Source organism: Ostrinia furnacalis, unplaced genomic scaffold (genome assembly GCF_004193835.3).
Source record: "Ostrinia furnacalis isolate ACB-3 unplaced genomic scaffold, ASM419383v2 OfSCF5438, whole genome shotgun sequence".
NCBI lineage: Eukaryota > Metazoa > Arthropoda > Insecta > Lepidoptera > Crambidae > Ostrinia > Ostrinia furnacalis.
In genome coordinates, this window is record NW_021135677.1 from 550,797 (window position 1) to 564,564 (window position 13,768).

At 38.9% G+C, this 13,768-nt stretch overlaps 1 protein-coding gene across 2 annotated transcripts in view; it reads right to left on the minus strand.

Moving 5' to 3' along the window:
- The window catches only part of LOC114361163 (proton channel OtopLc), a 76,225-nt gene that overhangs the window by 24,807 nt on the left and 37,650 nt on the right, over positions 1–13,768 (minus strand). For both annotated transcript variants that reach the window (XM_028316129.1, XM_028316130.1), the window contains one exon: positions 443–697. In XM_028316129.1, coding sequence (XP_028171930.1) covers positions 443–697 — 255 coding nt within the window. The remainder of the gene's footprint in view (positions 1–442; positions 698–13,768) is intronic.

The following is a 13,768-nucleotide window of genomic DNA, read 5'->3' on the forward strand; positions in this document are numbered from 1 at the left end:
CTGTGTCGGCTCAAGGTCTCAGGAGACACCAGGGCTGCACCAGCTGACGCCGGGCTGGGCAGTGGCGGGGCGCTACCGCTAGACACTTCGGAGTCTGCGCCCCCGTACGTCGTCCACGAGACGTGGGAGCCCCCAGACATTTCTTACAACACCAGGATAAGATCATATAAACTGACCTCATGGGAGATTCCATATGCACCCGATGCGACGAGCACGAAGGCGCCGGTTGTTGATGTGCCGGGTGAGCCGGCAGCGGCGGTGGACTGCAGTGCCGGCTCAAGGTCTCAGGGGACACCAGGGCTGCACCAGCAGACGCCGGGCTGGGCAATGGCGAGGCGCTACCGCTAGACACTTCGGAGTCTGCGCCCCCGTAGGTCGTCCACGAGACGTGGGAGCCCCCAGACATTTCTTACAACACCATGATAAGATCATCTAAACTGACCTCATGGGAGATTCCATATGCACCCGATGCGACGAGCACGAAGGCGCCGGTTGTTGATGTGCCGGGTGAGCAGGCAGCGGCGGTGGACTGCTGTGCCGGCTCAAGGTCTCAGGAGACACCAGGGCTGCACCAGCAGACGCCGGGCTAGGCAGCGGCGGGGCGCTACCGCCAGACACCTCGGAGTCTGCGCCCCCGTATGTAGTCCGCGAGACGTGGGAGCCCCCAGACATGTTGTTGGCTGGTATGGAGTAACAACTGTAACAAAAATACAAATATTTAGAGCTGGTTGTGCTTGTGCATGTGTTTCATTATTTTCAGTTAATCGTTTTTTGTTTAATTTTATTTACCTAACACAAAATGCACTAAGTACGAGTAGGTAATAGAAATAAACGATTGCGTGCTCAACTTTTTTAATTAAGTTCTTTTGTACCAGTTGCTAAAGCTGGGGCTGCAGCAGAGTCGGCTGAGTTAGCCAAACGGCGCAAATATGAGTCACTTTCTAATGACTACATATTTGCGCCTTTTGGTGTCGAGACCTTCGGACCTTGGGGACCGAATGCTAACTGTTTCGGACCATTTCCCCTAAATTAATTAAAATTTCGGAAAATCTAAATGCTGGCTCTTTCCTTGCACAAAGGCTTAGTATTGCCATTCAGCGAGGAAATGCAGCCAGCATTCTCGCCTCTTTGCCTCACGGACACACTTTTATTTTTGAGTAAAATAAGTTTATATTTTTATTTTGTTTAGAGTTAAGTTTGCCTTAGTTTTAAAAAAAAAGCTCTAAATTATATTACATAAGCTAGCATTTACTATGGAAGCTCAACGCGTAGGTTTTCCTTCGTTTTAACAAAAATTGCCGTCTCCCAATCAATTAAAAATAGAAAAAGTTTAAAACTTTTGGTCGTCCCGTCCTTTTACTCTCAGTTTCACAAAGTACGACAGATAGCCGGATTAACCCGCCCTAACTTTTTTCGGTGTAAAAAGAAGATTTTTAATTAAGAAAAACTAACTAGAATAGCTTCGAACTGAACTGAACTTTACTATCTGTTTTCAAATACCAATTAAAATGCAAATTCAAACAGCAGACGACATGATTTAGTTGTTTCTGTAACTAAGTAATGCTCAAACTATCCAAATAGTGAAATGTGAGCGAGCAGGTGTGCAGGCATTATGTGCCTATATACTCGTATGAATCCTGTTTTCCTTTCCCATTATTGTTTATTGTTCTGAGTATGAAGCTGTTTATAACATAAACCCTCGCAAACTGTTATTTATGTTTCTCACTGTACTACGTATTTTACCCTGGGATTGCATGTGAAATTGTGGTAATTTTAGGTATCATGCTGTTATTTCTTACGCATGAATAAGTAGGCTTATAACAACACAATGTCAATACCTACCTCGATTTAAAAGACTTAAACAGACACTTATTTTTCTTTTATCGATTGGTCTTTAATGTACATCTAGCAATCGCATCACATCGATAGCTGATAAAATAAAATATTCCAAAGGTTTCTTTTATGATTAGTCGATGATTAGCTTGCAATAGATATCTGTAAATTACGAGTACGAGGCATTAAATTGGTTCTCCAACGCGAAAATTAATTTCACCTGTCATTCTCCAAATTCACTCGGTTTACTAAACTTGATGCAAATCTCAAACGTGAATATACCCTCTTCAAATAAGATTCGAGGCAAAAATTGATAGGCCTCCGCCTCCGCTATTTGGAGAGATTTCAATGAGATAACTTTCCAAGGAGGGTTTCAGAGCTCGCCAATCATCCTTCGGATATTTCGGGATTTTATTGATTTACATGCTCCAAATGAAAATTGAAGAATCAACATCATCTTTTATTAGCAATATTTCGAACAATGTCAACTAATCAGTTTCATACTTAGCAAAGAATAAACACGTAACGCAAAATTATTTAGGGTGGGAAGCTTTAAACGGTGGAATCTTGTCACCAAAACAGTAAATATTTTGAAACCAAGATCTATATAGGTTACCAATAAAACCCAACTAGTAAAAGTTGAGACCCAATCAAGAGAAGTCTTACAACATAGTTTATTAAAATTTCAGTTAGAATACAAAAATGTACTTTAGTTGAACAATTTTATTGACGGGATTGTTACCATATTAGATAATAAATTATTCTGTTAGTGGCCATGAAAGTTTAAAATAATATATTGAACTTTAGTTCACCTTAAAAAACTATTCAAAAATTCATGCTCCAAAGTGACTGACAAACAGAAAAACCAAAAAATGCATTGCATAGTTTTCATTATTTTACTGTCGAAATATTTTGCACGCCGTTTTATGAAATGCGTCTGTTGTCTGGATTGCATGAATATTTTAAACAACTCGACTACCATGAAACACGTACATGGAATCCATAAGCTGCAACTATGCGCCTCGCTGTGGCAGAACTTTGTTGTAGGTACTAGTTTTATTGTAACTTAGTTAAAATACCTTTTATGAACTCTCGTAAGTTATAATTATGCTTATTATTTTAATTATCCTTTAATCTAAATATATATAACTCAAAGGTGACTGACTGACTGACTGACTGACTGATTGACTGACTGACATAGTGATCTATCAACGCACAGCCCAAACCACTGGACGGATCGGGCTGAAATTTGGCATGTAGGTAGATGTTATGACGTAGGCATTCGCTAAGAAAGGATTTACGTAACTCCACCCCTAAGGGGGTAAAACGAGATCCACGCGTACGAATTCACGGGCGGCCACTAGTGTTTTAATAAACTTCAATAATGAAGACAATAAATACCGCGGGCATATTATTATGTTTATTTAGACAATTACCTCCTAGCTTTTCAGAGACTACAAAGCGTAGTAGTTAATAATCTCAACTTACAAATGAGCACACGTCTGCCTAATTTAATCATAATTATTAACTCGGAATTGCTACACGGAACCAACCCAAAGGCTGTCATTGAGTCTAATTAATGGAACAAATTAATTAGTCCCAATATTACATACACATACTGTGTGTACTTCTAGTTCTACCAGTTCTACTTAATTTATAACTAAACTAAACACTGGCATTTTAAGCTCGTTAAGTGTTTTTGAAACCAACATACCTAGTTTCTTAAACTTATGATAACTTAAAGTTAAGATACATGGCACACAAGAACAATAACCAATCGATTCCAAAACCTATATTGGCTTACAAACAAAACGAGTAAGTATCAATTTATAAAATTGAAATTTTCGTCTGCAAAGACAGTTTGTAGGGCGGCCCGCGAAATCGAATGAAGGCGGGCGGCGCTGCTCGCCATTTCCGGCTCCAATATGGCCGCTTACGATTTCCGGTGCCGACTCTTCCGTAGTGTTGGGATGCGGAACTAAATTGGCGTGCACTAATATGTGATTGAATTATTTTCTCTTTTTCTGTGTCATAGTTTTTGGTTAGGTAAATCCTTATTTCTTAAAAAGCTTTGTGTATAGTAACAATAACAGAACGATTATCGAAATATTTAATAGTCTAGTTTTGATTTCTTCCTGCAATCAGGAGGCAGAAGAGATATTTTCCTAAAAACCAATACCAAATCGTTTTGCAAGACAAGTTCTTACTTTCATTAACATTGTGACTTTATTATTTTTTCATGTATTTATTCACACGTTTATTCATTCTTACGTTTGTCAATTCCAAACATTTCAATTCTAGTTTGAGTTTGAATTATAAATACCTTAACAAAAATTTTAATTAAAGCAAAAATCTTTTTAGTTTTGTCAAAATGTTCATGGATGTCCCATCACTACGTAACCGGTTTACGGCGGATTACATGCAACGTTTATTTTAATCAGTGCAGCGGCTCTTGCGCACAGATCATAGGATTAAAACGAACGACCGCCATTCGAATTTCGAACGTGATGTTCTGTTTTGTTTAATCGATTTCGTTAAATGCTACCTTTACCGATTTTATACGTAAATAGTCGTACAGTATGGCTCGTACTTTTGATAAGTACTATAAGCATATTATGTACTAGCGGCCGCCCGCGACTTCGTACGCGTGGATCCCGTTTTACCCCCTTCATCTATCTTACGCGGTTTAGATTTTTTCATACAAATGTTTTTTCCCGCTAACTCCCGTTCCCGTGGGAATATTGCAATATCCTATTGTAACTAAGCTTTAAGTTTACTAAGGTACCTGCATGCCAAGTTTCAACTTAAGCGGCTTAGATTTTTCGTACAAAAGGATTTTCCCGCTAATTCTCGTTCCCGTGGGAATTTCGGGAATTACTTGTTGTAACTAAGCTTTAAGTTTACTACATACCAAATTTCAAGCGTCTAACTTAAGCGGTCGGATCGGACAGACGGACAGCCAGACAGACAGACAGACAAAAATTTTACTGATTGCATTTTTGGCATCAGTATTGATCACTAATCACCCCCTGATAGTTATTTTGAAAATATATTTCATGTACAGAATTGACCTCTCTACAGATCTCTATAGATACCTACACATTTATAAGCTGTAACAATAATGTAGGTACTAAGACTAGAGCTTTGGCTAATATGCTCGGTTTCACATTCTTTCAAATTAGCGAAATTGACCGCCGGAGAATAACCACAAATCTTCCCATCTCTGTAATCGAGTTATGGGACCGGCATCAATTTCTATTTAGTTTAATTTGACATTTATTTTCTCCATTTACCTCCTGAGAATCACTCTTGGCTCGGTAAATTAAAGTAGTACTACCTGTAAGAAATAACTTTTAGTAAATCTAAAAGCTTTTCTTTAATATTTCTAAAATAATATCCCATTGCGATTTAAGGGGAATGCTTTATTTTTTAATCTCAGTTTTATAAATTATTACTTTCCTATAATTTTAATTTCTCGTATTCTAAAAAAATAGAAAACCTACAACTTCAAACCTTTTCCAAGGCATGGCCATCAATATCTCAAATTCCGTCTTTGTTTATTTACGAGCCTCTCGATCGCTCTTCAAAGTTCAAACAAGCAAATATCAAAGCATAATCGAGAGGAGACATCCCATCATCGTTTTAATTAGCCCACGTTCCCTGCAGTTATGTTCACTCCGGCTTAATTAATTTGACACGCCCCCACCAACCCCTGTTGACCTAAAAAACGGGAAACCGCTCCAGGACAGCATATAACAGCATTAATTACCCTAACACTGTAATCTACCTTTAAAACGCCGTCTAAACATAATTTTTGGTCTTTAATAATATGCATTAAATACAACTTTCGACCGAATTACCATCGGAAAGCGTATCAGCTACAGAGCTTGGTTAAATATTCATACAATTAATACTATGTTAATGCAGAGGTTGTAAGCTAGTACGTTTATGCAGAGCTTCTAAAAGCCTCGTCGTGACTGCTGTAATTCGATTAGACACAGTTCGATATTATTTATTTTGTTTTCATACTGTTTCTTGATTACCACGTAACGGGATTATAGTGTTTCTTTTGGTATAAAGTCAAAGTCAATATTCAATTCATGTATCTTTCAAATTATAGTACTTGATATTTATACAGTAATTCAAATCGTTGAGCCCCAAATTAAGTAAAGTATAAGTTTCGGTTGGTTTCATCATGTATTATCAAGCTAGATGCTGTACCATTTAAAAGGTTATAATTGGTATATTATTATGCATTAATTTAGAGTCTAGACGTGATAGAGATTGCACTATGGCAACTACATACCAAACTAACATTAAAAGTAACTTGATAAAATAAAATTTCAAAGATAAAAGTCTCAATTTCATAAAGCATGTAAATATTTAATCGATGCGCCCGCAGCTATTGTCTACGTCTTGGAAAATAAATCGCAAATAAGATCTGGATAAAATATTACCGCTTCAGCATAACAGCTATCAAGCACGAAGATTTCCAAAGCTCATTCTAAGCATGCTGGTCACGAAAGACGTGACCATTAATAAATTGCAAATATAGATTAATGTGGTGGAGAAACTTTAATAAATTACATTAGTATTCAAAACATCTAGCTTTCGCTTCGTACATCCTGTATAATGAATCAAAAGCACGACTTTTTGCTGGGAATACTAAAAGGGCTATTCAGATTGATGTGAGCTTAACAATAAAGCTTTGTTTGGTTTAGGACTACTTAGATGGTGCTGTGGAAAATATCCAATTTATTTATGATCTTCTGCAATTTATTCCTTGTTATTTAGTTTCTTAAGTACGTACTATTCAGAGAGTTATACAATTATTATTATTAGGTCTGAATTGGCTATTACATTTTCTAGCTTTCTGCCCGCGGCTCTATTAACAGCATTGTTTACTGATTTACTCATAATTAATCGTTAATCTGTTACATTAATTCGTTTTTTAAATAAATAACCTTTTCATGATATTTATCCCTATTTTCATGAAAAGTTTTCGGCAACAAGCTGTCAATAACATGTAACTTCAGAAACATTAACTCGAATTTCCGCAGTTAGCCTCAAATTGACAACAAAAGCTCGGAAAATGACAGGTCACCGAAACGCCACACGCAAAAGTTTGATCCAGCCCAGATGGAATAAGCAATGATCGAAGGCAGGACGTGATCTGGGTCACAAGTTACCTAACGAATAGATTCATAGCATTTCACGATACATTTGGTTTATCAAGACAGTTTGCTCGATTCTAGGAAAATCCGCCTGACGGAAGTTCATTTGGTTATTTGATTGGCACATGGCCTCGTTACCGAATCTCGAAGCTTTGTATGTAGCTTTGTTAAGCTATCTATAAAATAATATTGTTTTTAGAAATTTTTGGGCAATATTAAGTCTGTAGTCTATTAAGTTTATAAAAGTCGATTGATTTAAGTCAATCTGTTTACTTCGTATACTTTCGTAGGTATATGCAATAACGGATAAATCTAATAGAAGTAAGAAGTAATTTCTTTATTGTTGAATACAAACCTTGGCCTATATTAGAATAAGATAGAAGTAGGCCACTCCATCTCTCATTTAGTTTTAAGCTATTATTATAATGTTAAATCCGGAGCAGTGTTGTCAGAGTAAACATTTTACTAACATGCTCTAGTGAACCCTAACTTATCTACCCGCTCCACACCTACGTGAGGTCACAAATTAAATTTTCCTGCGCGAATATTAGAAGTGTGTCACAAAAGCTATTATTCTGGCGCGTGTGATTTTCTCTGTATTTTCAGCTTCATATTTTCCGGTTCCTATTTAGTGAATTTTGTGATTTCCAGTTCGGAGTTAAGACACAATTAGAGAACTGTTAGTACACACTATATTGTAATGAAATTATGTTATTTAAAGTTATTTTGAACAACTTCTGATTAGTACAGACAAATTAGAAAGTTGTCTATTCTGCAAAATCTGTCTTTTACGGTTTATCTAAAAGAGATCTTTTCCTAACAATTAGACCGCCTAAAATGCCATTTCAATTCCTAGTCAGTTTTGTGTGTTAGGGAATAGAAAGTACCTACCTATCAATCTATTGATGTAATTTACTAAAATACAAGATACTAATTATTGCGGATACACTGACACGTATTTTGGTCAGCAATATTCAGTCACCGAGTAAGTTTCCCCACTTTCGAATAGGAAAACTTTTTGAAATGCTCGAGCTCAAGCCAAGCTCGAGTCTGCTTTGGAACCGATTTCCGCGGATTACATGCATCACTTAATCATGGGCGACTTCAATACCAATCTTCTTGTAAATTCCTCTTCTTCTACCAAACTTACCTCATTGGTCACTTCCTTGAATCTCTCTATCCTTCCGTTACAAGCCACCCACCACAATATTGATTCCCCTGACACCTTACTCGACCTTGTAATCACATCCGCACCCGACAGTATTATTGCGCATGGCCAGTGTCCTGCACCAGGTTTCTCACGACACGATCTTGTTTACGCGAGCTACAGGCTACACACTAGCAAACAGAAACCAGAGACCGTGCTTATGCGTAGTATGTCTAAGGTGGATGCAGACGCCATTAGGCGCGATGCAGCCTCACTCGACTGGGATCAAGTTGTGTCTGCAACAACTATCGATGATAAGGTCGCCGTCTTCAACTCCAATCTACTAACCCTCTACGACGTGCACGCGCCGCTGCGGCTTGTGAAACTTAAACGTCCTCCTGCACCATGGATCTCGAAGGGTGTGCGTATGGCGATGACTCGTCGAGACAGGGCCTTCCACCTTTGTCATCCATCCTATTATTATATATGTATGTGTCTATGTATGTATTCATATGTTATTTATGTAATTATTTTTTTTTTCTAAATTCGTATTAATTCTATACCGCCTACTTTATTCTCAGTTTGGCCCTAAGGTTGACTGGCAGAAAATGCCCAAAGGCATTAAGTCCGCCTTATGTACACCGTTCTATGTGCATATAAGTTTTAAATAAATAAATAAAATAAATGAAACAAACAAAAATAAGGGAAGATAATCCGAGTGTCTAGTCTCGGTAGAGTTCCGTAGACGAGACACGTATTGGCTGAAAGGGAATAGTAGCCAACTTTTACTTAGTTATCGTAACTTTTGTATCAGGAAACTGGATTGTGCTCAGTGAATTAACGTAGAACAAGAAACCAAAAAACAAATGTACTGTCTGAAACACAATGTAATTAAACCGCTAAAGAAAAGCAAAATGCGGTGAGATATTGAGCTATAAATAAGCCTTAATGTTTTCGCGCCATTGAAGACCCTCCCCACTTCGTATTCCCAAGAGTTCAGGAAGTAAGTTCCATGCAGAAGATTTGAAAAAAAAAGCCTCTCGTACCACCCCCAATGCCAGTTACTTTACTTTATTTTCAACGTACAAATTCGTTGGATCTTTTTCAAAATCAATTGCGGTCAAATACCTGCCTTGTCTAGCATAAAAAATTTGAATCACTTGATAATTACCATTATGTATCACTATTAAGTAACTGCCATTTTGGATTTATTAATCAGACAAAAAAGTTTATAATCTGCCCAATAAATTCTTCAACGATATTTAAGTATTATCGGATTTAATCATAACAACAATGTCTGTTCCAGAAAAAAATATTTGTGAAGATTTCATGAGTGCATTACCCTTTCCGCTTGTTCGGCTACGAAATGCGGTAAGTATATTTAGCAAATAAAGGGCGTATTCACACCAGGGCTAATAGCAGCACATTCACACCTCCCATCAACGAACGTTCGCAGTTAATGGCCTGGCCCATTAGCGAGAAATTCTGGAAATCCTTTCCGAACTTATCCTATAGCAAAATTACGTTATTACACGCACGAAATCTCGTTTGAGTTAGAAAATGGAGCTATTTTTCGAAGTCATTTATGAATCATACGTAAAATTTTATCATCTAATCAAATGTTAAGAACTTTCTATAGCCCATTTTGGAGCAAGTGAGTCCATCGTACATAGGCACAAGTTGCTGTACCTTAATAAATAAATGCACGCTTAAATTACCTATAATTAGGTACTTATTTTTGCCAGCGTAAATACACAGAAGGAAGCATTCATTATATTAATTACCTTCGTGAAAGCCACCAATTCTGAAAGTAACGCACCCAATAAGGAAAACGCCTTCACAAAGATACAACGTATCCCGTACTTCTCTGAACAAAAACATTCACTCTAATGCATTGCCTCCCCACAAGAAAAATAATTATGAATTCCAAGCATTTCCCAAAGATAAATCTGGGCGGAACCACAGACGTGTGTTTAGCCTTTGATCTCTGCTCCAAATACTATTAGGATCTAGATGTTTGTACACAGTGTGTACTAACACTTTTTGGTTATCGAAAAGCTCTAAGTCTTCAAGGTTATTAATCTAAAATAGTTCCAATGTGTTCGAGATTAGGTAAAATTTCGAGTGGCCAGAAAGTGGAGTGGAGTGGTGCGACGCGTTCGCTTTCGGTATAACTCGAGGAGAACAAACAGTTCAAGCAACATTTTAGAAACTTTTACGTCAAATAATGCTGTTTTAAATTTATAAAGGGTGGTCCAAGGTTCAAAAGTCATCAACTTCACATTTATTATGTGATTCAACCGAGCATTCTAGTTGTTATTTCCAAGCAATAACTAAGTTGTAGGAGTTTATCATCATCATCATCATCATTTCAGCCACAGGACGTCCACTGCTGAACATAGGCCTCCCCCAATGACTTCCACATCGCACGGTTGGTAGCGGCCTGCATCCAGCGCCTTCCCGCTACCTTTATCAGGTCATCGGTCCACCTTGTGGGTGGACGTCCCACGCTGCGTTTTCCGGTACGTGGCCTCCATTCCAGAACCTTGCTGCCCCATCGGCCGTCAGTTCTGCGTACTATGTGCCCAGCCCACTGCCACTTCAGCTTGCTGATCCGTCGGGCTATGTCAGCGACTTTAGTTCGTTTACGGATCTCCTCATTTCTGATTCGATCTCGTAAAGAAACACCGAGCATAGCCCTCTCCATAGCACGCTGTGCAACTTTGAGCTTCTGTATAAGGCCTATAGTGAGGGGCCACGTTTCCGAGCCATAAGTCATCACAGGTAACACACATTGGTTGTAGACTTTCGTCTTCAGGCACTGGGGTATTTTGGACGAAAAGATGTTGCGTAGTTTCCCGAACGCTGCCCAGCCGAGTTGGATTCGACGATTGACCTCCTTCTCGAAATTGGACCTACCTAGCTGGATCGTTTGTCCGAGGTAGACATACTTGTCAACAATCTCAAGAATCGAGCTCCCAACCGACACCGGGTAGGGCGCAACATGGACGTTCGACATAAGCTTCGTTTTGTCCATGTTCATCCGAAGGCCTACCTGTTGGGAAACTCGATTAAGGTCTTCGAGCATGGTGCCGAGGTCCTCCAGCGATTCTGCCATGACCACGATATCGTCGGCAAACCGAAGGTGAGTGATGTACTCGCCGTTAACGTTTATGCCGTATCCTTTCCATTCCAGGAGTTTGAAAGCGTCTTCCAATGCCGCGGTGAAGAGTTTCGGAGATATAACATCTCCCTGTCTTACGCCTCGCTGTAGAGGAATCGCCCTCGTGCTTTGCTCCTGTACTCGGACCGACATGGTGGCGTTTTTGTACAAGCACTTTAGTACCTCGATGTACCGATAGTCGATACGGCACCGCTGGAGAGACTGCAGCACTGCCCACGTCTCAATCGAATCAAAGGCCTTCTCATAGTCCACGAACGCCAAGCATAGTGGCAAGTTATACTCCTCAGTCTTCTGTATAACCTGCCGCAGCGTATGGATGTGGTCTATGGTACTATAACCTTTCCGGAAACCGGCTTGTTCGGGAGGCTGGAAGTCATCGAACCTACGTGCGAGACGATTCGTGATGACTCTCGAAAACAGCTTGTAAACATGGCTCAGAAGCGAGATGGGTCTGTAATTCTTCAGTAAGGTGTTATCTCCTTTCTTGAAGAAAAGCACCACCACGCTTCTGTTCCATGCCTCTGGCGTTATTCCCTCGAGTAAAACGGAGTTAAAGAGCCTCTGAAGGACCTTCAGTATCGGTGTACCACCCGCGTTCAGAAGCTCCGAGGTTATTCCGTCATCACCCGGTGCCTTGTTGTTCTTAAGTTGTTTGAGAGCCATCCTAATCTCGTATAGGCTGATATCCGGGATATCCTCGGTATAGTGTCGGGTTAGCTTAGCTCTTGGATCTGTGGCTGAGCTATCAACAGGTTTGGTGACCGAGGTATATAACTGTCCATAAAACCTTTCGATCTCACCCAGAATTTATGCTCGTTTGAAAATCTGAATTACTCTATACACGAGCATAAACTTTACTGCCACAACCAATACCTAGTTATGATATTTCCACCTAAATTCATATCTGTACTCACACGTAAAAAAAAATTATGCATAAGTTTTAGAGGTGCAAGTGTAATTTTAACAAACAATTCTAGAATGTACCCTTATAATGATAACTAAGTAATTTCATAAAACTAAGCCAAATCTTTCTAACTATCTAAGCTTTCTGGCTGATCTATTTGGGCGGTGTCGCTTGGCGCCCAGCCGGCCGCCCGCCCAGTGATCAATGAACGTCTACTACCAGACTATTTTCACGCCAAGCGTGTTTTTGCTCCACCGTACCGTAGTCTCGTAGTAGCTGACGTTGCAAGCGACTGGCGGCATTATTTGGATCACACTACTATTATTCCAGTCAACTTACACTTTTATTGTTATTAAAGTTATTTATACACTATCTTTTGCCCGCGGCTTCACCCGCGTGAAATTTAGTTTGTCACAGATCGTCATAAATTATAGCCTATATGTTATTCTGGGTTATAAACAATAATACTGTAAAGTTTCATCAAAATCCGTTCCGTAGTTTTTGCGTGAAAGAGTAACAAACATCCAGACATTCAGACATCCAAACTTTCGCATTTATAATTTAATAAGTATTAGTAAGAAGTAAGATTTTCTTTTTACTCTGTTACAAGTATGCAATGCAATGAGTAGGTACTTATGCAAAGCAGTGAAACCAATAAATCGGAATTTTATCCAGTACATAATCATATGTTAACAACCGTTTAACTTTATGTATTAAATCTCAATTAGAATCAGCGTAGCTGCGTAGGTATTGTATGTCTTCATAAAGATAGACCCTAACATAGACCCTAACTTTAATACGGAAAATATAGCACAAGGTTTTTGAGGTAATACGTAAAAACACAATTTAAAGTTTACAAGTGATTCACGCTAACCCTGATTAATCTCTCCGTCACACGAGCCCATGCAAATGTTTGAGTTCACAAAGTTGCTAAGTTCATGTTTGACCGCGCACCGCTGCCACCGCTTGTCCTTGACAAGTTACTAATTCAAACCGCTAGTTTGACATAACCACTTCGCTTCAGCTTAATCCCTGATTACACGCGAGATGCTGACAGCTTCAGGCGTGTAATATTAAACGTTGTACGATATCAAAATACGCAGAGCTACACTGAGGGTCAGTTTTTAACGAGCATTTAACTAAACGAATGAAAAACGTAGGTTAACCATTAGTAACAAAGATTCTTAGTAGAGTTAACTACGCCCTAATAAATAAATAATAATATAAATATAGTCTTTATTTCAGGCTTTTACATTCCATATCTTACATAATAAATATTTCAAAAAATATAATGCGACAAGTTAATTAATACACAGATACATAAACAGGAGACTACCAAAGTCCCCCACATGGCTGGCTTTTTAATTCAGAAGCACTATTTGTGCTTCAATGTAACATCTTTATAAAGTAAACTCGGCGAATAACACGACTGTGAAGGTAATACATAATTTGTAACATTCTACGTCGCGCGCAGCAGGAGGTGAATAGGTTGTTAGCGAGTAGACGGCCGACAACTATTGTGCCTT